This window comes from Exophiala oligosperma (genome assembly GCF_000835515.1).
Source record: "Exophiala oligosperma strain CBS 72588 unplaced genomic scaffold supercont1.2, whole genome shotgun sequence".
Lineage (NCBI taxonomy): Eukaryota > Fungi > Ascomycota > Eurotiomycetes > Chaetothyriales > Herpotrichiellaceae > Exophiala > Exophiala oligosperma.
This window is the reverse complement of record NW_015622819.1, coordinates 871,045-893,359: the sequence shown is the minus strand read 5'-3', so window position 1 is coordinate 893,359 and position 22,315 is coordinate 871,045. Positions and strand designations below refer to the sequence as shown.

Genomic DNA, 22,315 nt, shown 5'->3' with positions numbered 1-22,315 from the left:
GAACCGACGAAATGTGACAACATGGGATCATGTAACGACAACCCTTTTATCTCATGATATCTCTATATAAGTCTACTCAGAATTCGATTCTCTATTCATCTATATTGGCATCACTAGTGATAGAGGTATAGTCGATGTGCAACAAGAGAATATCAATAATCGATCAAATCTGAACTGACCAAATGTGACAACTTGAAATCCTGCAACAACAACAAGCGTTTCATTCCATGATATCTCTATATAGTGCACCTCTGTAACTAGTAATGCTGAAATGGATAGATAGAGAATCGAATTCCGAGTAGACTTATATAGAGATATCATGAGATAAATGGGTTGTTGTTGCAGGATCTCAAGTTGTCCTACGGTCCTACGGTCCTCTTTGCACCTCAAGGTGAATGCCTCTCAAGGGTGGGCATAGAGCGGCATCACCCTAGTTCCAATCTAGAGAGGGGATGCCTGGAGTGATTCTACATCTTCCCTCAAGCAACCTCATAACAAAACATCCCACCAACACTTTTCGCGTGATTATTAATTTGAGCTAGTTGCTATTGTGATGGCATAGCCTGTCTGCTCGAAATGTATTTCTTTCGCATGTGAAGGAAACATGTCTTCCGACGATAACGGCGGCAACGACGGCGATGAAGCTTCACTCTCGAAGCCCTTGTTTGAAGATAACGGACCGTTGAGTGACCCTCTGGAGAGACAGGCCATTTTTGCCACTCTAGATTCATACCGGTAAGTTCAAAAAATGGTGTGTTGATAGGGACCAGCAAATACGGCGAGAACATATGGAGTATGTTACACAGTATTTTCAGTTGCTTTTTGGTCTTTGTTTTTCTCCTTTTTTTTTTAACAAAAAGTCACTTCAAGACGAAAAGCCAAAAAAAGAAGGGCAAAGAATCAGAAGTGGAAAACTACCCAAGATATACTCCGTACGTTGGCTTTGTTTGCTAACCCTCGCTGACCCAGCTTGAATCCAGCCAGTACCGCAAAACCACACACTACAACACCACCCACCGTCGTCGTCAGAACCTCTACGCCTTGCCTTCTTCACAATGGCAGATGTTGTCCGGACCTCCCATTTCCATTCTGGACACCTTGTCCGCCGTCGACGACGCCATAGACCACAACGCCGATCTGGCGGACGCGATCCTGGACCTGGGTCTGACCTCGTTCGGTCTGGATGGACGAGGGCCAGACCAGAAGGACCCGCTGCCGGCCGCCTCGTTGGAATTCCACGGCGCCGCCAGACCCAACGACCTCTCCAAGGCTCATTCTACCATTCGACAATTCTACCGTGACTGGTCCCGCGAAGGTTTCACGTCAGAGGTCAAACCTCTCCTGGACACGATCTTGTCCGATCTTCGAACCCACCTCCCACTTGACCGACATGCCTCGACGGACGACTCGAGCGCGACGACGAGCGCGGGACAATCTCCTCCTGGTGGTTCAGCCACGCCATCTCTCCTCCTCCCGGGAGCCGGCCTGGGTCGTTTGCTGTTCGAACTCTGCCGGGCCGGGTACGACGCCACGGGCAACGAAATTTCTTACCACCAACTCCTGGCCAGCAATTTCATCCTCAATTGTGCCGCCCACGAAGATCAGTACTCCATCTACCCTTTCGCCACGACTTTCACAAACGTCACGTCCCGCAAGAGTCAACAGCTCCGCCGACACACCGTCCCCGACGTCCACCCTGCGACGGCCATGCAAGACCGCATCGACCGGTCATTGCCGGTCGGGGAGATGAACATGACCGCCGGTGACTTCATCCTTTCGTACTCGACCCCCGGGTGCACCGGCACCTTTGACGGCGTGGTCAGTGTCTTTTTCATCGACACCGCCCCGAACCTCATACGTTACATCGAGACGGTCCGTAACTGTCTGGCCCCGAATGGGGTGTGGATCAACCTGGGACCTTTGTTGTGGCACTTTGACGATAGGTTTCATGGTGGTGACAACGACATCAACAACAACGCCGAAAGCAAGGGCGGCGGCGACGGTGATACTGACACTCACACGCATTCTCATTCTCACGACGGTAAAAACCGGCATTCACATTCCCTTCAACAACACAAACATCCCATGGAACTCGAAGACAAAGGTATCGCCGAACCCGGATCTTTCGAACTCTCCGACGAGGAAGTGATCCAACTCGTTTCCCAATTCGGATTCGAGATTATTCACCACGAGATTGTAGGAGACGAAAACGTCAATTCCCCAACGTCAGCATATGGGTCTGGTCTAGGATACGTGCAAGACCCTTCAAGTCTTTTACAGAATCGGTACAGGTGTAGTCACTGGGTGGCGCGCAAGCTCTGAATTTCCTAGGGTGCCTTTGAGGCCACTTATATGCCCTAGTAGACATAAATAGGGAGCAACAGAACTCCAGAACAAACAAATGCACAAGCGACGAATACATTCTGGGCCAGAGAAAAAAATCTCACCCGACAAAGAGTCATATTGGTTGATATTCTACCTGTCTTCGCCCACTGGCAACCACTTTAGACTGCTCGCTACTTGGCACTTTTCTCTCTTCATCCGTTGCAAGTCTCCTGCTCATAAACCCGCTTTTTTTTGTCAAGTATACTTCGGCAAGCCCTTTACATTCGGCGAGACCCCCGAAATTTTCCTCACGTTACCATCCAACCCCCGACTTGCAAACCACTCCTCCGTGTCCTCGTATTATCTTAGGGGCTATGACATCCACATGATTTCATCTCTGTTCGTATCGTGGAGTCGATCCACAAACTGGGAAAAGTCGTGTGCGTCCTGTTCACAACAGGAAGCTTTTGTCGACAAGATTTTGCGCCACCCATAACAACATGCATGCAAAACAACGCGCGACCCATCGCTTCATCAATGTTGCCAGAAGAACAGATCCAAACGGTCGATATCAATAAGTGTCGAGCATCGACACCGGTTCATCTGCATATGTCCATTTGCTCCTGCGGACATAGGCGCACCACGTCATCGGGTATCAAGTAAAAGGATCATCTGAATCGAGCCGTACAACGTCCCATGACTTCTCCTTGACAGACCAGTTCGGCATTGAATTCTGATCCATCTAGTGTGAGATAGATATCGAAATAGACTCGGTAAAATGTTCCTTGAGGTGTGTCCATGCGTTCAAAGTCCTTTTCAAGGTTCTTTCTGGACAAATCCGAGGTGAGTGTAACAACCTCCTTGATACGGGGGTCTTTTGTGTATTCAGGACTGAAGATACTGGTCAGTACGGATTCTTGTTCAACAACTAGATAAGTCACCACTTACCAAACGTCTTCGTCGCATGCGTATAGAATGTCTTCGTACATCAACGTGGCACCTGGTGCAACCTGTCTGAAGAATGATACCTTGACCGGTTCGCCAATCTTGACCCTTTCGCCCTTTTGAACGAAAATCTGTCTTGTATATTTGCATCGATCCTTGCCGTCAAGACTGGGAACACGGTATTGCTCTGGATGATAACCCTCCTTGAAAGGCTGTAGGGTGGCCATCAGGTAATGTCGACGGGCTACACGAGATGTAACCACTCGCTCGGTAATACCTGCCGTAACTGCACCTTTGACGATGGCGGCGACCGAGTCCATGGGGCGGACAACTTTTGACTGGAACTGTGGCGGTACGTGAAGCTTGATTTGCTGGAAAAGGTATTCGGACGCACCGAACCCACCGACGACCAAAACATTCTGCAAGGATCTGTTTTGTGCTTGAATGGCAATGATCTGGTTACGGACCAGCTCAAGGATTCGGTTTACCACTGGTTCGAAGCATTGAAGGATTTCCTCATTAGTGAATGTCATGTAACCTTCTTCGATGCCCGCCTCGGGGAATTCAGCCTCGATACCGACATCGACCGCCCATTTCTGGCCGTTGTTACGGAAATCAGCCTTGATTCGATTTTCGAAATCCATAATGCATTTGGCGTAGACTCTGCCGGCGGTCTTTGACCCATCAGGAAGTTTCATTCTTCGGATCTTGGCTCGCAGGATGTTGGAAAAGTTGCGATTAAGAGCTGTAGATCCACAAGAATCACCGCTACCAGCAGTACATTCGGCGACTGAGAATGGGGTTTCTTCTTCGACTTCGTAGGCGATCAGATCAACAGTACCACCACCACAGTCGACAATCAAGACAGCATCGTGGATCTTGAGGTTGAGGAGACCGGTTTTAGAGCAGAACATGGCAGCTGCTTCGGGTTCGGTGATTAGAGTCAGTCTGTTATCATTCTCATCACGGATAAAACCTGCTTGAATGGCGGCTGCCCTGGTCGCCGCTTTGCCTGCATCGTTCCAAATGGCTGGGACAGTCAAGAAGTATCGGATGTTTCGTTCCTCACGGTTGAACACCTCGCCCAGAGTCTTCCCCAAGTACACTCGCATAGCATTGCGGAGTTTAAAGAGGTAGTCAGCAGCGACGTCGATTTCGGACTTTCCAGGGGGCAACGGTGGTAGGTTAATAGGATCTATATATGTGTTCCCGGAGAGCATTAGTTGCAGCTTGAACCATTCCACCTTTTGGACGCCGGGCTTGGGGTACCCAGTGGGAGCAAGTGCTTCAGCGATATCTGGACCCCAGCCAACAACTTTTTGATACTGATCGTAGTATAGGACTGTAGGGATCTGATGCGACTGTCAGCATATGCTTTGATATAGCCTGGAATATGTTCCGACCAACCTTTTGCTTTGTCTGGTTGCCTGCGCCCGGCCATTCTGAAATTATATCCTCCTTTGCTTCTGTGTTCGTCGCGAAAGCGTATGCCACACCTGAAAAGGTTGTCCCCTGCAATGACAATCAGTATCTGGCGCATAACATGTCTGAGAGAGCCAGCTTACAAAATCGATTCCCACAATGAGCTGAGCCTTGTTGCGGTTCGAAGCCTCGACCTCGGCAGCACGGCCAGGAGCATACTGGTTGGCAGTGTGCTGGATGCCAGGCTGAGGTCCGATGGGAGCATATGCACCTCCATATCCGGGGGGTTGAGGAGGGCCTAGCTGGGGGTTTCCTCCCATGTAATTTTGTCTCGTATCGATGGGAGGAGGGTGCGCCATCTGGTTCTGCGGAGGCGGCAGAGGAGACTGCGGGCGCCCTTGGACGGTCTGGTATGAGTAACTCGGAGGACGACCTGGTGCGCCTTGCTGGTTCATGGGCGGCAGGCTGGTCTGGGAGGAATTGGGAGGGGGAGGAGTGGTGGCGGTGGTGGAGATGGAGCCGTTTGGCGAGGCGACGGAGTTGGTTTGGATGTTGGCACTGCTCTTTCGTTTGGAACCGAAGCCTAAACTCTTCAAGCGAGAGGTCATGACATCGACAAGAATGAGAGAAAGGTCGGATGGAAAGAGCAGTTAGAATTGGCGGGAGAGTAGGAGATGGCAAGCTTTAGCCGGAACCAGAACGAGGGAAGGAGAGGTACGAGGGCGAGGTGAGCGCAGTTTGTGGTTGTGGTGGGTTGTAAGATGCGAGGCGAGGAGGAGGAGCAGCAGCAGCCTGAGGCAGTGGTTACGACCAGGGCCAGTACTGATGCGGCAGCGGGCTTTCTCGTACAAGGGCCGTGCGGGCGAAGCTGACGGTCAGCTTTATGGAGAAGACGTGGCAGTGACAGGGCGACTGGAGACGCTGGAGTCTCAAATAGCAGCCTAGAGAAGTTGGTTGAACGCTTGGGAATTGGTACCTGGAATTTAAGCTGTCGGGCTGTGATCTTCAACTAAGAGGGATTCTGGAATGGAATGTCGATGGCCCCAACTGCCAGTGATTACAGAGTACTGTCCAAGAAGTTGTCGTCTCTCGACAGATGCAGGATGAGAAGATAAAGAAAAGAGATCATTCCGCACGAGTATCAGTTGTTTGCATGATTGAACAAAGGTGCTGAGTGGTGGCCAAGACTTGGATTCTGACGAGTTGCTGCCCCCTCTACGAGTTATCACGGATTTATTACAGAGTTACGAGTTACCATACACAATTTACAGAGTATAAGTACGGATATATCTAAGGAGTCTCTGACGGTCGCTCTACGAGTATTACCCGTGCCCTACTCAATAGTACATGCATAGAGGCGAGCATTGGAACCCCCAAGCACCATCCCACCTCCTCAACCCGTCGGGTATCAAATCTGGTTTTATTACCGTGTCTCGTCCTGTCTTGCGACTAACGCCGCAGATTTGGGCTGACTCTTTTTTGGTCGCCCTTGGGGGCTGAAAGGATGGAACGGACACATTCCACACATTCCCATCCTCTTGACCAAAGCCACGATTCGAACTAGGTACCCAACTTGATTATTCAATCTAGATACTCCCTACTCCGTACAGTACCTATCTAGCAAACAGCGGTGAGAACGGCCTTCGACTTCCCTCCGTGCCTCCAAGCGAAGATCCCATGTCTTGGATTTCCTTACAATTCTCGTATAGCCTGATACCGCTATTTAATCGGGCGCCCACGTCGATTGCTCCCCGCTTGACCTGAGCAGGTTTGGTCTACGACAGCTGGAATGCAGACGAGCCGCGTCCGTGGCCGCATTCAGCAATTCCATCGGACCCTTACGTCGTCTGCATACAAATTGCGTACCAAAGAATGGCATGATGTAAGTAGGGCTGACGGTGGCTTGTCCCGCACGCTCTGCTCGCGTAGTTCCCAAGGACCAATGGTCATCGTGCACACCCTGGCAGTCTCGACCTTTTGAACATTTGTGCAGTCTCAAGGATTCTCATTCCGCCACTGTGTGATTTCCTGCGTTTCAGCCTTTTGTTCTGGAACATACCACGCTGGCCTCACGAACGTGGCCACAAGTATTGTACAGTATTCCTACAGAGTACATGCTAAGGTGGCCCACCAACCAGCCTGGATATGCCTACAATCTTGTACTTGCACTTTTCATCTTGAGCATGTTCACCGTGTGGTGTTTTGGCCCCCTCTTTTGTAAACATGATCACATCTTCCAAGTTCGTTCAAATGATTCAAATTTACGCTAACAAAATATCATCTAGAGTTCATCTTTGACACTCTTTGGCGTCCCTGTCGACGAGGCTCCAGCCGCCGATGACGAGCTGCCAGCTGTCTTGCTCACACTCTCGCCCGAAGACTTGCTCTTCTTGGTTTTCGTCTTTCCCTTCTTATTGCCTTTGGGCTTCCGTGGAATGTCTTGGAATTTGACAGCTTTCATGATGACCTCCGAGACCGCCTTCTGGAGCTCTTGTCTGCGTGTCTCCAACTCAGACACCAAGATAGCTGGATCATCTGACGGACCTAACTTATCTTGAAGTTTCGTCTTCTCATCTAGCCATGCCTTGACCGTATCATACTTTGTTGTCAGTGACGACAAATCTTCCTTCGTGTATTCGTAAGGTTTTATTACGGGAGGCTCTTCTGTTTCGGCCGCTGCGGCCGCTGAAGACGTGCTGTAGGGGTCATCTTCGAGATCATCACCCTCTCCCGCTTGTGTTGAAGAGCTGGTAGTGGCGCTAGAGGCAATGGATGATGCTGTCGCGCTCGCACTTGATGCTGACTCTTCCATCGCTTTTTGAATATTACCTTCGACCATCTTGATCATACCGCTCATGTTATCTAAGCCGTCTTCCAAGGCTTTGATAGCGTCGGGCCGCTTCAGCGCTTCATCTTGACGCTTCAGAACAGGGTCAACCAGGTTGTGAAGCTGCTTCAACCTATCCTTGAAGTCTTGGACTTTGGCGTCTGCACCATCACCGTAAAGCCAGTCGGAGATAGTGGCGAGCTGTTTTTCCAGTGCTTTCCGTGTCGACACGCTCGACGCCTGAATGAAGGACTCATCCTCCAGGTAATCACGGGCCCTATAGGTGAAGGCCTCGAGTGTGTTCAACGCTTCGGCACGAAGAATCGCATTTCGATCCGAGGTGTCAAATTGTGTCAATCTCTGTCGTGACTTGGCCAAGGCCTGTGTTGGTGGGGCATTACGACCTACCATGGTCGATCTCAGGGCGAGAGGAATCGAAATTACAGACGGCGTGGACTTTGCTGATTTGGTAGTCGATGCTGACGATGAACCTGCGATTGTGGGCGAGGCTTCGGACACGGTCGTTCCTGAGCTCGTCGGGTCTGAAACTGGCAATGGAGTGACTTTGGTGGAGCTCTCGTCACTTTCGGTATCATCCTCGAGCACCTTTTGCTCGTCATCTTTCTTTGATCCGAACCCGAAAAGTCCCTTGACGTTGTCCATCACTGTCCCCGACTTGCTGTTATTAGCCTCGCAGCTGACCAGTCCAGATAGCACCTCGGGCAGTCCATCGAGGGGACTAAGTCGAACGGTGAAGGCTGTGGTGATGTTTGTGGCGCCACAGTCATGCTTGTCTTTTAATGTTGCCACGGACTTGGTCAGGTTGGTTGCTTCGACATCAAGAATTGGAATATCCTTGCCCTGGGCTGTTTGGATGAAACTCAACTTGATGTCTTCGAGTGCCTTGAGTGGAACCTGCTTCTCGGCACCAATCTGGGATGAAGGCATGAAAAGCTTTTGGGATCTTTCCTTTTCGTCGGAAGGCCACTTCAGTGTGACTGTGCTCCCTGCAATATCGGTATCCCGAATGTCCTTGACTCTGAAACTCGAGCTTAAGGAGGCTGCTTTGAAGCCTGCGCCCATGACTGCTGCCTCATCAGCATTGACATTTGCCTTTAGCTTGCCAGATCCACCAGCCACTTTCTCAAGCTGCTTTTGGACGAAGGGCGTTCTAACGGCGCCGCCATGTAAAATGACTGAGTCGACTTCGTCAAGCGTAAGACCTGCTGATTCCAGCGCCACCCCGAGCGGAGAGGCGACTCGAGCTGCGTGACTTGTGGTGAGTTCTTCAAATTGCTCTCTAGTCAGACTATACTTGAAATTAATGTCGTCGTCGTAGAGCCCTTCGAAAGTCGCCGAGGACGCTGCGTTAGCGCTTAAGAGCTGTCGCATCCGTTCCGCGTCCTTCCAGATCCTAGCCATTGTCTTTCCATGTTTGCGCACTTGGTCTTCTTTGAGGTTCAACTTCTGAGCCTTGGGACTTGCCAAGAACCGACTGACAATGTCTTCGACGATAAGATCATTCATAGAGTCTCCACCAAGCGTTGTATCATACCCAGTTCCTAACACAATCACTTCTTGGAAAGTTTGGTTGCGCTTCATTGGCCCCTTGACGGTCCTGGACTGAAACTTGAGAACTGTTGCTGTGGTTGAACCTGCACCCATGTCGTATACAAGGTGGTGTTCTGGTTTTCCTCCATCGGAGGCACTTTCAAAGGTGCGATGGGTTGCGTAGTTCAAACCAACAGCAAGCCCGTCGCTGATCAAACCCAGTACTCTCAGTCCTGCGAGATCGGCTGCCAATTCTATAGCTCGCTTCTCCTCCGCGGTGTAGAACGCAGGGTACGTGATGACTACATCGGTAACATGGGTGCCTTTAGGAACCATTGCTTCTGCATTACTTCGAACATTTTTCAACTCCATCGCGAGCAGTTCCTCAACCATGAAGACCTCATTTCTCTTGCCAAAGCTATGGCTCTTGAATCCCACAGTGCCAGCATCTCCAGATCTTGATATTGTCTCGATGTCCAATCCAGGATATCTCGCGGAATAAGCCTTGACTGCGTCCGATGAAGTTTCAACGCCCAGCAAAGTCTTCAGATTAGGGTAGACATCGGTGGGAAACCTAGCAGACAGTGCCACGGCATCTCCGCCGTATAGCCTCTCCGGAAAGACATCCTTGTCATTTAATTGTCCTCGTATTGGCTTGAATGCAAGTGTAGCTGCTTCCCTTCTTTTCGAGTCTTTCGACAGAACGATCTCGATCGGACTGCCAGGTTTTGCAATCGCCGCCTTGAGATACTCGGTGCCTAAGTCTATACCGAGAACGGCGGAAGCGGCGTGAGCGCTGCTGGAAAGGAGGAGTAGGAGTAGTAGAGGGAAAAGAGCGGTCAGGTAAGACTTCCGCCGCCCTGGGGGAGCCATTTTGTGTGAAGATACTTGTTTTGTAGACTCGATACTTCTCTGGAGGGCGAGAGATTTACTTGACCTGCAAGGGCATCTCTGATAAAAAGCGGAATACAGAGAATGAGGCGAAAAGTGTTCTGAACTCCGTCAGACTGGTATAGATGGCCACATCAAATAACTTCTGTGCTTCTCAGGATTCTTGACAACTTGTCCAGTCGACGCGAGTCAGGGGATTATATCACCTGAAAGGATTTGAGTCCAATCTCGAGTCATGACATCTGCGAAAATTTATACGTCTGACAAGGGTTTTCCTTATGGTATAGAGTGTAAATGTTGCTAAAAGAAAGCTGACAGACAGTAACCTGAAACCGTCAGGATATATCAACCCCTTCTGTATATCAGAGCCATTTTTATGCATAGAGTCTTGGATTCGCAAATAATTAGGTAATGAAGGAATAGTTTGATTCACATTACGAATTTTCCTCCTGCTGGACACAAGCGATTACTATTCTATGTGTTCTAGCAGTCCACTCTGGACAAACTCGGAGAATATATTGACGAGCGACCCGACTTGTTTCTCAGGTCAAGCTCCTAACGCCTGCAGTGACTTGACGGTGTCTACAACTGTCTCCTCCAGGCTTCGGTAAGTTATCCCTAGTATCTTCTTGGCTTTGCTGTTGTCGATGCCATATGGTGGCATGTCTGCGACAAGGTCGTCGCGAACATTCTTTGCCAGTTCTGGGAAAGATCGTTTGATGATATCACCCATTTCTTTCTCCGAGCCCATTCCTGCAGCCATGAATATCCGCTGCCCTGAAGCTTCGGGCTTCTCGATCGAGAGTACATGTGCCAAAGCGAGGTCGCGAACGTCGACGTAAATCGGGGAACCAACTGGCCCGTCCCGTGGTTTACCCAACAATAGGTCCAAAATCCGTATGCTTGAAGTATTCAGCGCATCTAGGGAGGCCACCTCGTGAATCACAGGCCCGTATATCATCGGTGGGTTCAGCACGGTTAGGCCGAAATGTGGCTTTTGTATCTTAACAAACTCCCAGGCAGCCTGTTCAGCGAACGTTTTGCTTGCTCGATAAGCCGCTTGCGGATTCTTCGTCGTGAGCGCTTCTTCCATAGTCATGTCGTTCCAGATCTCCTCGCTATACACCTTTGGCGGCGCTTTCGGGTTCGAAATGGCTGCAAATGACGACGTGATCACCACATGCCGGACCGACGGAGCGAACTTCACAATGGCTTTGAGAATCCCAGTAGTACCATTCACCGCCGGATCTATCATGTCTCTTTTGTTGTCCTGCACATTGTAGTGAAATGGTGAAGCGGTATGTATGACAGCATCGAAGGGAGGATCTGACTTGACAGCCTCGTCGAATGCGCCTTCAGCGGCGATATCCTGGACGACGGTATAGGTGACGGGGTTTCCTTTGAACAAGTCTAGAAGATATCGGCCCTTCTCGTCAGACCGTACAGTTGTGACCACCTTGTGCCTGTAGTCATTTAGTGGTCTGACAGTCAAGTATTTCGACTTTCACTTACCCATGCTCAAGGAGTTTCTGAAGCACATGGGTCGCGACAAACCCGCTTCCTCCTGTCAATAAGACCTTCAGCGTCATGTTTGCCTTATTCCAGAGAGTATATCAGGATGTAGATTTCGGTTGACAACTGTGAGTGAGAGCAATGAAGCCACCCTGGGATGGTGCTTGAAGGATGAATGGGATATTTAAAGAAAATCCACCTAGTTGACCTACTATATTGTTGTGAATCTACCTCGTTAATGCTTACCTGAAAAGGCACCGAATTTTTCCCTATCTCCTATGAGGTTTGTAATGTAAACGGATATACAAAGCTTTTTTATCTAAAGTCCTTGAACCTCATTAACCTCCGAATCCTCCTTCGGGGAAAGCCAAACCCAAAAATCGCCGTGGCCACCGAGGCAAAAGGCATCGACAGCTGACTAAGCAGATAATGCCTGCCGCTCAGAGATTCCGGAGCTGGAGCCAATCGCCGCGCTCCATTATCGGACTCTACGACTAAAGCGGCGCATCATGTCTCGCGGCAAAACAAAAGTGCCAGATATCATCACCACATTACCCATCCAGCATCGGCAACAGTCCTTGCCTGCCGCATGTGATCGTTCGGGGCGCCATAGTAGGCCCTACGGATCCTGAATGTGCCATGCGCATAGGCCAGCAGAATGTGACGCCTCTAGCTGCATCGTTGTACTCAGCATCGAGAACCTGGCACCTAACACAATGGCTGAACTTTGTTTCGCTGGTGATTCTCGTCATCAGTCTCACATCCGTCGTGAGAGTCGAGGCACAGACGCCAGGCCAGATCAAAGCGTTGAAGAAGGAGGTTGAAGATCTATTTTATCATGGATACGAAAATTATATGGCCCATGCATTCCCTGAGGACGAACTGCGACCTATATCCTGCAGACCCCTGACACGCGACCGTGAGAATCCGGCTCACATCGAAGTCAACGACCCTTTAGGAAACTACTCCTTGACTCTGATAGATAGCCTGTCGACACTTGCTATCCTAGCATCTAGTCCTACCACCCCGAAACATAACAAAGCCCTACACTTGTTCCAGGACGGTGTCCGCAGTCTGGTCGAGCAATACGGCGATGGCACAGATGAGGAGTCCGGCCAAGGTCTAAGAGCTCGAGGATTTGACTTGGATAGCAAGGTCCAAGTCTTTGAGACTGCGATACGAGGGCTGGGTGGCCTGCTAAGTGCCCACTTATTCGCCACGGGAGACTTGCCTATACGTGGATACTCTCCTGTAAACCAGAAGAATGTCTTTGCGAAAACATCACGGAAGAGTTTCACAAGCAATCATACTAATGTCATACTGTGGAAGAATGGCTTCAAATATGATGGGCAACTTCTGAGACTGGCGTACGACCTGGGAAACCGTTTAATCCCTGCATTTTGGTCGTCGACCGGAATACCATATCCTCGGGTCAATCTCCGCACAGGCATTCCATTCTATACCAATTCCCCTTTGAATGCCGACACAGGACGTGGTCAGTGTGACGCTCGTCAGACTGCTCCAGAGATCACCGAAACATGTAGTGCTGGTGCTGGAAGTCTGGTCCTCGAATTCACTGTGCTGAGTCGTCTGACCGGAGACAGCCGCTTTGAAGAGCTTGCTAAGCGAGCATTCTGGGCCATTTGGAATCGACGCAGTGATCTTGACTTGATTGGGAGCGGTATTGATGCTGAAACGGGAAACTGGATAGGTACCTGGACCGGCATTGGTGCCGGCATCGACAGCTTCTTTGAGTATGCCTACAAATCCCACGTGCTGCTTTCTAGAGATGCACACCCCGCTTATGCGACACCCACGGATGCGGAAGACCCTCGTGTACTTTTTGATCCTCTACCGCTGGAAGAGGACACCTCTCAAGCCTTTCTCGCAGCCTGGAACGCTGCTCAGGCTGCAATTCGAAGGCACCTCTATAGAGGCCCTAACTTCCAGCACCCCCACTATATTCAAGCTGACTTGATCACGGGTGCTGCTAGAGGGTTTTGGGTCGACGCACTGAGCGCGTTCTACCCTGGCTTGCTGGCACTGGCAGGCCATGTTGAAGAGGCCGTCGAAACACATCTTCTTCAGACTGCACTCTGGGACAGATTCTCTGCTCTTCCAGAGCGTTGGAGTTTAGTTACTGGAGGTATCGAGGGCGGATTGGGCTGGTGGGTCGGCCGACCAGAATTTATCGAGTCAACATACTACCTATACCGTGCCACTGAAGATCCATGGTACTTCCATGTCGGAGAAATGGTCCTTCGGGACATCAAGCGTCGTTGCTGGACCAAATGCGGCTGGGCCAGCATTCAAAATGTCTTGACGGGTGAACAGACGGATAGAATGGAGAGCTTCTTTTTGGGCGAAACCGCCAAGTATCTGTTTCTCCTTTTCGACCCTTCACATCCTCTCAACCACCTGGATGAGCCGTTCGTGTTCACTACAGAGGGTCATCCATTGCTGATTCCTCGCAGTGTGGACAATGGCCATCATCAAGGGAAGCTTTGGAACCCTGTTCCCCAAGAAGAGGCTTTCTGTCCCGTTAGTCCACCACCACTGCCCTTCAGTATCTCAAATATCGCTGCCAGGGGAGACGTTTACCATGCCGCCAACCTTGCCAGATTGCATTTGATGCCGACAAGGGATAACGTGGAGTCCGTACTTGGAGAATACGCTGCTGATCATCCTAGCATCACACTCTCAGACATCAGTTCCCCCTCCAACTACACATACTACCCGTGGACACTGCCAATGGAGTTGATCCCCTTCAACGCCATCAGTTCTCTCATCCCGACAAAACCCACGCTCGATATATCATTTCCCGCAGCCACACATCTAGGTCAACCGGCACCGCCACTCCAGCGCGTCAGGGAAGGCCTCCTGATCAATTCCCTCGGCGGACTCCGTCTCGGAATGGTTCAAGATGTCCCCATCCTGCTAGATACAGGCATATTTGATGATGCCTTTCGCATTCAAACAATCAACAATATCCCTCTAGGTAAAGACGAGAAAGTGTTTCTAGCCCGAGACTCGGGCAAGGAAAGTTTGAGCAACACAGACCCAAACTTTACACGCATTCGAGATCCAATTATGCTGGACATTGTAATCGACCTCTCCGGTCCCATCGAGCCGCCTGAAGACGAAGTCCAGTCCAATATCACCGACGAAGCGTTGCTCCTCAGTCTTGACGACCTGGGAGGGGGCTCTGCGGATTCTGACAGTGCGATGCGGGCAGCCTGGAACGCCATCGTCTCGCAAATCTCGAACCTCCTCAAAGATCACCCTCATCAGCAATCGTGGCCGTTTACCACTCCGCTTTCAGTCCACTCCACTTTGTCATCGTCTTCGTCGTCACAGCAGCAACAAGCGGCGTCTTCTTCTGACAGCAAGCCACGCTATCACGTCGCGGCAGTCACGCCCACCGGTCCCGGTGCGGCTTTGTTACCAGAGTGGCCTGAAGTCATGAGCATGACCAACGTGGGTTCGCAACCGCCTCCTCTGTCGTGGACCACGATCTACGCGACCGACGACCTCTGCGACCATAAACTCCCGGCCCACGTCGTCAAGACACACCAGGTCCTCGTGGTGAAACGCGGAGGATGCAACTTTAGTACGAAACTCGCCAACATTCCTACTTTTACCCCATCCTCGCAGTCTCTCCAACTTGTCGTTGTCGTGTCATACGGTAGTGATCGGATTTCTGACGACGAAAACGACGTGGTTGGTGGTGGTGGTGGTGGTGGTACTGGCGATTTCAACCATGAAGAGAACTTGATCAGACCTCACCTCGACCAGCCGCAACGCACACCGGCTGGGTTGTTGCGGCATAATCCCATACACATGGTCATGGTCGGTGGTGGGAAGAACGTATATGACGCTTTGGCTTTGAAGACGGTGGCCGTTGGTGTCAAGAGACGCTATCATGTGGAGACAAAGGGTGTTAGGATTGCGAATTTGATCATCGTGTAGTTTAAGCAAGAGGTCCATGACGGGCAAACATTTGTATCAGTCGACAGCGATATCGATTCGAATATCTGGCAGCTATTATCAATTTATCAACAAGAGACCATATTGATGGAAAGATGTACATGTACTTTTTTGAAGCAGAGCAGAGTAAAGAAACCGCCTTCAATTTGAAAAATCTATCATGATCTGAATCGACTGACCACCTAACCCAAACACGCACGACCAGCGTTGTAGTTCTCGCCCTCACATCTCGCAGTCACACTCCCAAGAAGCTCAGGTGACATGACAATAGTACGAACCAAGGAAAGAAAAAGTCGGAGAAAATACTACCACCTTCCCCTCCAACTCTTCTCCCACAATCTCTCATCGTCCTCTGCGCGTTCCAAAGCACGCCTCCACTCCCTCTCCATGCGTCTGGCCAGTTCACTTGGTGTTTCGTCCTCGGGTCCACTCGGGACGGGACTCTCGCACCCTCTCAGGCCGATGAACCTCCCGAACCGACGTCTCTTGGTTTCGAGATCCAGCCCGTCGTCGCTCGCATCTTCACCGTCACCCTCTGCGGCTGCGTTATCCAAGACGACATTGTTGTCGTGACTTGACGCTTCGTCCAGAGACGTCCACGCGGGGATCCAAGCAGGATACATGAACGTCTCGTCCACGGCGGGTGTGACCTGGTGGTACCATCTCGCCAGACTGTCCAGCTGGGAGTGCGTGAGGAGGTGGTACTGCAGGAGGGTGGTGGGAAAGGCGGGGTGTGCAAGACCCGTCGACACCGAGATCAAGGGAACAAGTGGTGCTCGGAGGTGCTCGACACTCTGCATGTATTGGATTCTCGCGCGGAGGGAGTCGGGTGACAGTGTGTCTTCTGACACGATGACATGGTACCGTGGCGGTGGTTTAGGCAGGACGAGGGAGGACAACTGCGGACGTGTCGGGCGTTGGCGTTTGCGGATCGGTGAGCGTGAAGACACTGAAGAGGAGAGGTTTTGTGGCCTATTGCTGCCGACGACCTTGCTGCTTAAGCTGCGGCTCCTGCGGGTGTGAGTGTGAGTGTGACTGTAGGATGAGCGTGGTGATGGCGTCAGAGATGGTGACGAGGACGCTGGCGACCAGTCCATCTCTTCGCTGCCGTGGAACAGGGCTGTCGCGGGCGACTGGTCTTCTTCGTCCTTTGTAGTCGCGGGATTGTAAAAGCTCGTGTTGACGCGCAGAGGGAGAGTCAGGACACGATCAATGCTCGGCGGATTATGTTGGGAGAGACGACTTTGGCGACCATCGGTGTAAGGGATGGGTGAAATGGGTTGTTTTCGAAAGTATGCTCTCTCTGGCGTGCTCACGAAGAATGAAGCCTGCTGAGGAGATGCGACTGGTGTGGTGAGGCTGTTGCGGCGGCATACAGAGTGGTTTGCAGGGGCCCACGTCGGGCTTGTCATGGCGAAATCGCTCTTAACAGAATCGATATGTGAAGATGGAGAGAATAGTGTCATCACTGGCGATAATGCAGCTGATCCGGGCTCGACTGCGGCCGAACGAGGCGAGCAAGGTGATGGTAGAGGCATAGTTGGCGATGTGGGAGTTGTGGGCATCATGGCTGTTTTCTCTTTCTGCTCTCGCTCGCTTGCTTGCTTGATGGTCAGGAAGGAACTTTCGCTACACAGTATAATAGTCAAAAGCCAAGTTGAGTTTTGCTAGCAAACAATATATGGTTTGCTGATGCGAAAAGGATATCTTCATAAAGCCTTGGGAGTGACAATGTCCGGGGCGACGACGATGTTAAGAATGCGCCTGTAAGCTGAGCCTGGATCTGAATAGGGGTGTGAAGACAAAGCATCTCCCATTTCAAGAATAGGATCATGATTCGGATATCCTTTGACCATGGTGAGAGCAGGTGTGAGATTCGTCTTTGTTTCTAATTCGGACGGTCAGTGGTGAGTTCTTTGTTTGACGCCGGTGGCCGGACACATTCAAATAGTGGAGGAGGTTCACGTTGATCGTATTAGAATGCAACTGAGTCTGGCTTGTAAGCTCGGCTCAATGATGATGTCTTGTCGCCTAGTGCCTGGTGGTTGCAAAATGAGGATCAAAACAAATTGAGGCGTTGATGTGGACGTCAAGTATCTTGAAACGATGTGACACAGGAAGGATTGACGAATTTCGCGGGTGGTTGTGCCGGTCTTTGTTTGCGGCTGCATTCCTCAATGGAATACGGAGAACCGTGCGCCTTGATCGTCGCGAACCATTGTTCCGGATTGTATGGAACACAGTACACATCTGAGAAGAGAAAGGCCTTGAATATTGAGACCATGCTCTCCCAAGAGTCGATTCTCATCTCAGCAATTTTGGCCGAGAGCCGACTTTCGAAGAATACCATAGGAGTACGTAAACTCTGGCACCGCGATTCTGCCAATGTACCAACGTAGTACATCCATAGCAACGATCCGTCAGAATTTGGTACTGCAGACAGCGCTTTGGAGTTGAACAGGAGACACTGCTCAACAATGAACAGCCCATCCGCAAGACGCTGTTGTATTATAGTGGCAGAGTCGTAAAGGGGCATCCCGGAAACCTGAGGATTGTTCACTGGTGCACGGATAGTGTAGAGGGTCGCGAGACAGATACAGGCCTGGAGTTGTGAAGCTGCTGTGCGTTGGGAATCTCCAGCTGCCTCTTTCACCAGACGGAGGTATCGGTTCATCAGCTGGCCCTGAAAGGTTTCGGAGCGTGACAAAAACCAAAACCAATCTGTGGGAGAAGCGGAAGTCTTCCTCCTGGTGGCCATCAAGGAATAGATCAAGAAGAATGGCCGCATATCCTTGACCGTTTGCCGTAGCTTGGGGTCGGTAATCGATGGATCAGGCTCGCCAAGGTCTTCCTCGGCCTCCTTTGGCAGGGTCAGGGGTACCCTTTTCCATACGGCTGCGAAAGCCGCGGGGACGAGCTCTTCGTAGTCAAAAATGGGCCACTCCATAGACGAAGTAGACCGAAAATTGTCATGGTAGATGGACACCGAAAGGAAAGCCAAATCCAATGTCCCTGCCTGGCATTGTCTTTCAAGGCTGCTACGAAGCATCCTTCCGTGGAGTAGCGCAGCTGTAGAATTCCGTCCTAATATTTCAGCACGGAACAGGCGAAAAATGAGACCTTGAGTGTTGGTGTCGATGCATGAACCTAGCGCATCCATAACAACCAGCTGATGTCGAAGAAGTTCGACAGCTTTGGTCTTGAGGACTAAAGCTCTCTTTGCTGCATTGGCATCATTGGAAATGATTGTGAGAGCCGTAGCATAGTAGGACATCAAGCCAAAGGCTGCGCAGCGGTCGGAAAGATCTTTGATTCCGGCATGCCAGTTGCGTGCGGCGGGAGACGATGGAGCCCAACCACGATTGCCGGTCTGGTAGAGTGCAGGGATGAGATATGTCTTCCCAAAGTCCATGAAGCGGTTCGCCCATGGGTCAATGACAACAGCCAGAGAGTCGAAAGGGTCTGAGTTCCCCTTGCCCAACACTGTCCTAGGCGACTGCATTCTGCATGCTCTTGACTGGCCCAAATATACCTGTCCTGAGCGTTCATCGTCCTCGACATTTTCGACATGGTGAAAGTCTGCTTGAGCGCCGAGCCTGTGGTAGTCGAGCTTGTCTTCTGGCGGGGAAGACTGTGAGTAATCGCGAAACAAATGTCTCTTCTGTGGGAGCCAATCCTGCTGCTGTTTCGTCAATGGTGATCACTAATTGATTTATACGATTCACTGACTGGAGGGTCTGTCAACGCCTCCTGGACTTTCTTTCGACGTCGTCTCTGATGACTTATCTTCGCGATATGCGAGTTTATGGCTGACTTTGCTTGCCCAGATACGCCTTCGTCGCTCCGCCCGCTTTGTACAATAATGACCAGACGGCCAGACGAGGTCTCCTCCATTATTCTCGATGTCTGGGAAAGCTCAGTGTATCTTCGAGCGCAGCTGACCCTCTTTGTACCCAGACATCTCGAGCGGGTATCCCCAAGAGACGGCAACTATCCGTCTCTGAGCCATGCTGTGGTCAAAGAGTGTCCGTTATACTTCGAGGAGAAGTTTTGGTCTTGCCGTTTCGCTTGGCGACAGCAACTACCGAAAATGGAAATAGGCTCAGAGGACGTACTGTATATGGGGTTCTCCTAAGACTGGGTAAACGCCGGTCAATTCAAGTTTGATAAGTTCATTGACTTCGATAGCTTTGGATGATATCCGACTAACGGTGGTGATAGCTCGTACAACGGGATCCTGCGGCTGAGGTGTCCTAGCCCGTGCCATCTTTTAGGCGTTGCGAGATACACGAACGATGCACGCTTATTAATGGTGCATCTCAAGCCGCAGGTAGCGCAGGGTGGCTCATTCCACACGTCTTTGTTGAGTTCACGCCAGCTCTCCCTTCATATTGTTGCGAATTTGCTGCACCTCATCCTTGGTGAATCCTAGCTCGTACGTTGCATATGTCTCTGCCCAGTCCACGCCGTTTTCTCCATGATAAACCTTTCTTGCATCTTGGAGGAATCTTTCCATATACTCGGGCCTGCTATTGTTGAACTGCACAACTCCGGGAGTTTCTTCTGTCCACTCCGGCTTCCACTGCTTCACGAGAGCATTGAGGAAGATTTTCTGAGGCTCAACACCGATTCGAGAGAGCGCATAATCAAAGGCGACCTGCTCGTCTGGCGCTCCCGCCAGTGAGAGGAGTAAGGCAGCCAGCACGCCAGTGCGGTCCCTCCCTGCCGTGCAGTTGAAGAGAATTGGTACTTTTGGGTTCTTCAAAAGATGGTCCAGGACCTTTTGGAAGGGCTGTTTGTAGAGAGTTAGAATTTGCCGGTATTCTTTGCTCCAGCCGCGACAGCCGCCCTCCCAAGGATTCGTGTCGTTTTCAAGCTTGACGAAATCTGATATGTCCAAATTGGCCGCCGATGACGAGTCAGAGGGCATCCAGACTATCTGAACGTTCTCAATGCTGAGAAAGGGAAATGCGTTACGCTCCCCGGCGGATCGCAAGTCAAATATGATCTGGACGCCTAGAACACCTGTGAGAATGCCTTTTCCTTCATCGTCCAAGTCAGTGAGTGAGCCAGATCGGTAGATCAAGCCCGGCTGAAGGTAAGGCTTGATACTAAGGTCTCTGGTATTGAATGCGCCTTTCAACGTCACAAAAGGGGGTTGAGATAGGGCATATTCAAGGATCGGATTTGGTATGTCTTCACTGACTGGAGAGTTGATGAGAGGTGAGAATATCTGCTTGTCTTCGTCCATGTTGTGGGCGTGTATCGAAGTTTCACCTACAAGGTTTCACCCATGCGCTCACCCATTTATACCCGAATAACGTGTTGCGTAATCGTCGTATCTGAATCGTGATGGTCTTCGAGAAGCGACTCGTTCTAATTCTAGGCAGAAACGAAAACAAGTGAATTGGGTCCCACGAGGCCAGAATCCTTCGGATCCATACAAGTGTTCTGTGAGCGGTAGTCAGGTAGACACAATCATGCCTAGTTTTTTCGGATAGGGAGACATATTGTATCCATAGTGAAATTGGTGTCGGTCTGCAGGATCGAGATTTGTGAATCACAATCGCAGCCTCGTCCATTGGCTTGACGAGGCTGCACATCCGCTCGCTATTGCTATTCTCGCTGCGTTGTGGCGTGTAATGATATTTATTCAGAAGGTCAGCGCCATCGTCTACAGCGAACTGCAATCCTTTGGCCGAAAACGAATCTACGATACTTGTCACACGAATTCCTCCCTGATTTACTAGTGATCGCCTGCGCTGCGACTGCGACCTCCACCGCTGAGCCTCAGAATCATACTTGGGAGTCAAACTTCAACTGTTTTGCATCCTGAAAGTGGAAATCTGACGCTCCTTGCATCGGGATCCTGACAAATGCAACGCTTCCAATCCATAAAGTGGCGCGATTCAATTCACAGCTCGTCATCGGGCAAGACATGAACGTCACAGCAATCATTCGCCAGCTCATCGACTTGCCCTCCAGCACTAACCTTCGCAAACAATTGCCTTGCTGCTGACAGATCGGTTCAAGGCGACAGTTTCAATGAGGAATTCTTGCCGGCCCCTTTGTCTACATTGGCGTCAACCTGTCAGGGATTCCCTATGCAAATTCGGCAAACGGCACGTTACCCTGGCGCAACCGAGTCAAGTCCAAAACAAAGGTCATATACCTCAGACCGGAGGGGCGTCTCAAAATGGGATAGAGCATCATGATAGCTCTAATGACCCCTTGGGTGTGTATGGGTGATCACGATCGGCAAGACCGAAGTAATGTGCATGGTGTACTACTAAAAGGAGCATAGTCAGAAGTACCTGGCAGGTCCACGTTTGGTCTGCCACAGGGTCGAACACATCTTCTGAGTTTGAAAGTCCATGATGCAATACGTCGCCCTTTGAGCTTTATGTTAGTATACACTGGAGCGGGACAAGTACTACGCTACATGACATCGGACCGATGGTACTATACGAGTATACTGACCGAAAGGAGGTCGGAACTGATCCTCCTTTCCTGCCACACCACTGCCATTCGTGTAATTAACAACAGGTATCGAGCGGCCGGCTATGGCGGCGCTACCCCAGAGACCAAGTCTGGGGTTGATGGCATCATCGACAATCATATCCTTTGCACCTATGACATCTCTTCTTTTTGGCAGAGTCATAGTGATCCCTTCACGGTCAGCGAAAGCGAGGAGAGAGATTCAATGACAGCGGTCGGACACCGCATACCTGACGACAACTGCGTATCCTCAACCGATCCAGTAGTTCATGTCATGGGTTGTCTTTGTGTGCAATCGCTTTCCCCACCCGTGTCGCCACGAGTGTGAGAGCCCGGACCCTGTTTCCCATGTCTAGA

At 50.8% G+C, this 22,315-nt stretch overlaps 8 protein-coding genes across 8 annotated transcripts; 2 read left to right on the top strand and 6 right to left on the bottom strand.

Annotated features, from left to right (window-relative positions):
- Nucleotides 1-841: 841 nt before the first annotated feature.
- PV06_01791 (uncharacterized protein) lies at nt 842-2,471 on the top strand. Its single transcript, XM_016402420.1, has one exon. The coding sequence runs from the start codon at nt 1,063-1,065 to the stop codon at nt 2,320-2,322; it is 1,260 nt and encodes a 419-aa protein (XP_016266317.1). The 5' UTR covers nt 842-1,062; the 3' UTR covers nt 2,323-2,471.
- PV06_01790 (uncharacterized protein) lies at nt 2,429-5,821 on the bottom strand. The gene is made up of 4 exons (XM_016402419.1): nt 4,836-5,821; nt 4,678-4,782; nt 3,274-4,622; nt 2,429-3,216 (listed from the first exon to the last, which is right to left on the bottom strand). Exons 1-4 carry the CDS (start codon nt 5,298-5,300, stop codon nt 2,994-2,996), a joined length of 2,142 nt encoding a protein of 713 aa, XP_016266316.1. The 5' UTR covers nt 5,301-5,821; the 3' UTR covers nt 2,429-2,993.
- Nucleotides 5,822-6,782: 961 nt separating this feature from the next.
- PV06_01789 (uncharacterized protein) lies at nt 6,783-10,115 on the bottom strand. The gene has a single exon (XM_016402418.1). It carries the CDS (start codon nt 9,941-9,943, stop codon nt 6,974-6,976), a length of 2,970 nt encoding a protein of 989 aa, XP_016266315.1. The 5' UTR covers nt 9,944-10,115; the 3' UTR covers nt 6,783-6,973.
- Nucleotides 10,116-10,438: 323 nt separating this feature from the next.
- Nucleotides 10,439-11,742, bottom strand: PV06_01788 (uncharacterized protein). The gene is made up of 2 exons (XM_016402417.1): nt 11,474-11,742; nt 10,439-11,424 (listed from the first exon to the last, which is right to left on the bottom strand). The coding sequence occupies exons 1-2, from the start codon at nt 11,548-11,550 to the stop codon at nt 10,509-10,511; spliced, it is 993 nt and encodes a 330-aa protein (XP_016266314.1). The 5' UTR covers nt 11,551-11,742; the 3' UTR covers nt 10,439-10,508.
- Nucleotides 11,743-12,039: 297 nt separating this feature from the next.
- On the top strand, nt 12,040-15,600 carry PV06_01787 (uncharacterized protein). Its single transcript, XM_016402416.1, has one exon. It carries the CDS (start codon nt 12,113-12,115, stop codon nt 15,440-15,442), a length of 3,330 nt encoding a protein of 1,109 aa, XP_016266313.1. The 5' UTR covers nt 12,040-12,112; the 3' UTR covers nt 15,443-15,600.
- PV06_01786 (uncharacterized protein) lies at nt 15,586-17,025 on the bottom strand (the record flags this gene model as incomplete). The annotated part of the gene is made up of 1 exon (XM_016402415.1): nt 15,586-17,025. The coding sequence occupies one exon, from the start codon at nt 17,023-17,025 to the stop codon at nt 15,766-15,768; it is 1,260 nt and encodes a 419-aa protein (XP_016266312.1). The 3' UTR covers nt 15,586-15,765.
- Nucleotides 17,026-17,482: 457 nt separating this feature from the next.
- PV06_01785 (uncharacterized protein) lies at nt 17,483-19,405 on the bottom strand. Its single transcript, XM_016402414.1, has 2 exons — nt 19,190-19,405; nt 17,483-19,139 (listed from the first exon to the last, which is right to left on the bottom strand). Exons 1-2 carry the CDS (start codon nt 19,352-19,354, stop codon nt 17,550-17,552), a joined length of 1,755 nt encoding a protein of 584 aa, XP_016266311.1. The 5' UTR covers nt 19,355-19,405; the 3' UTR covers nt 17,483-17,549.
- Nucleotides 19,406-21,764: 2,359 nt separating this feature from the next.
- Nucleotides 21,765-22,121, bottom strand: PV06_01784 (uncharacterized protein; the record flags this gene model as incomplete). The annotated part of the gene is made up of 2 exons (XM_016402413.1): nt 21,765-21,852; nt 21,937-22,121. 2 exons carry the CDS (start codon nt 22,119-22,121, stop codon nt 21,765-21,767), a joined length of 273 nt encoding a protein of 90 aa, XP_016266310.1.
- Between the last annotated feature and the right edge of the window lie 194 nt (nt 22,122-22,315).

Excerpts from the sequence above, each read along its gene's own strand:
- PV06_01788 (XM_016402417.1), bottom strand. The coding sequence starts at position 11,550 with ATGACGCTGAAGGTCTTATTGACAGGAGGAAGCGGGTTTGTCGCGACC. Across the intron at positions 11,425-11,473 it reads CAGAAACTCCTTGAGCATGG|GCACAAGGTGGTCACAACTG; the intron begins GTAAGTGAAAGT and ends AAATGACTACAG.
- PV06_01789 (XM_016402418.1), bottom strand. The coding sequence starts at position 9,943 with ATGGCTCCCCCAGGGCGGCGGAAGTCTTACCTGACCGCTCTTTTCCCT.
- PV06_01785 (XM_016402414.1), bottom strand. The coding sequence starts at position 19,354 with ATGGAGGAGACCTCGTCTGGCCGTCTGGTCATTATTGTACAAAGCGGG. Across the intron at positions 19,140-19,189 it reads AGGCGTTGACAGACCCTCCA|CAGGATTGGCTCCCACAGAA; the intron begins GTCAGTGAATCG and ends ACGAAACAGCAG.
- PV06_01791 (XM_016402420.1), top strand. The coding sequence starts at position 1,063 with ATGTTGTCCGGACCTCCCATTTCCATTCTGGACACCTTGTCCGCCGTC.
- PV06_01790 (XM_016402419.1), bottom strand. The coding sequence starts at position 5,300 with ATGACCTCTCGCTTGAAGAGTTTAGGCTTCGGTTCCAAACGAAAGAGC. Across the intron at positions 4,783-4,835 it reads TCATTGTGGGAATCGATTTT|GGGACAACCTTTTCAGGTGT; the intron begins GTAAGCTGGCTC and ends TTGTCATTGCAG. Across the intron at positions 3,217-3,273 it reads GCATGCGACGAAGACGTTTG|TCCTGAATACACAAAAGACC; the intron begins GTAAGTGGTGAC and ends CAGTATCTTCAG.
- PV06_01787 (XM_016402416.1), top strand. The coding sequence starts at position 12,113 with ATGCGCATAGGCCAGCAGAATGTGACGCCTCTAGCTGCATCGTTGTAC.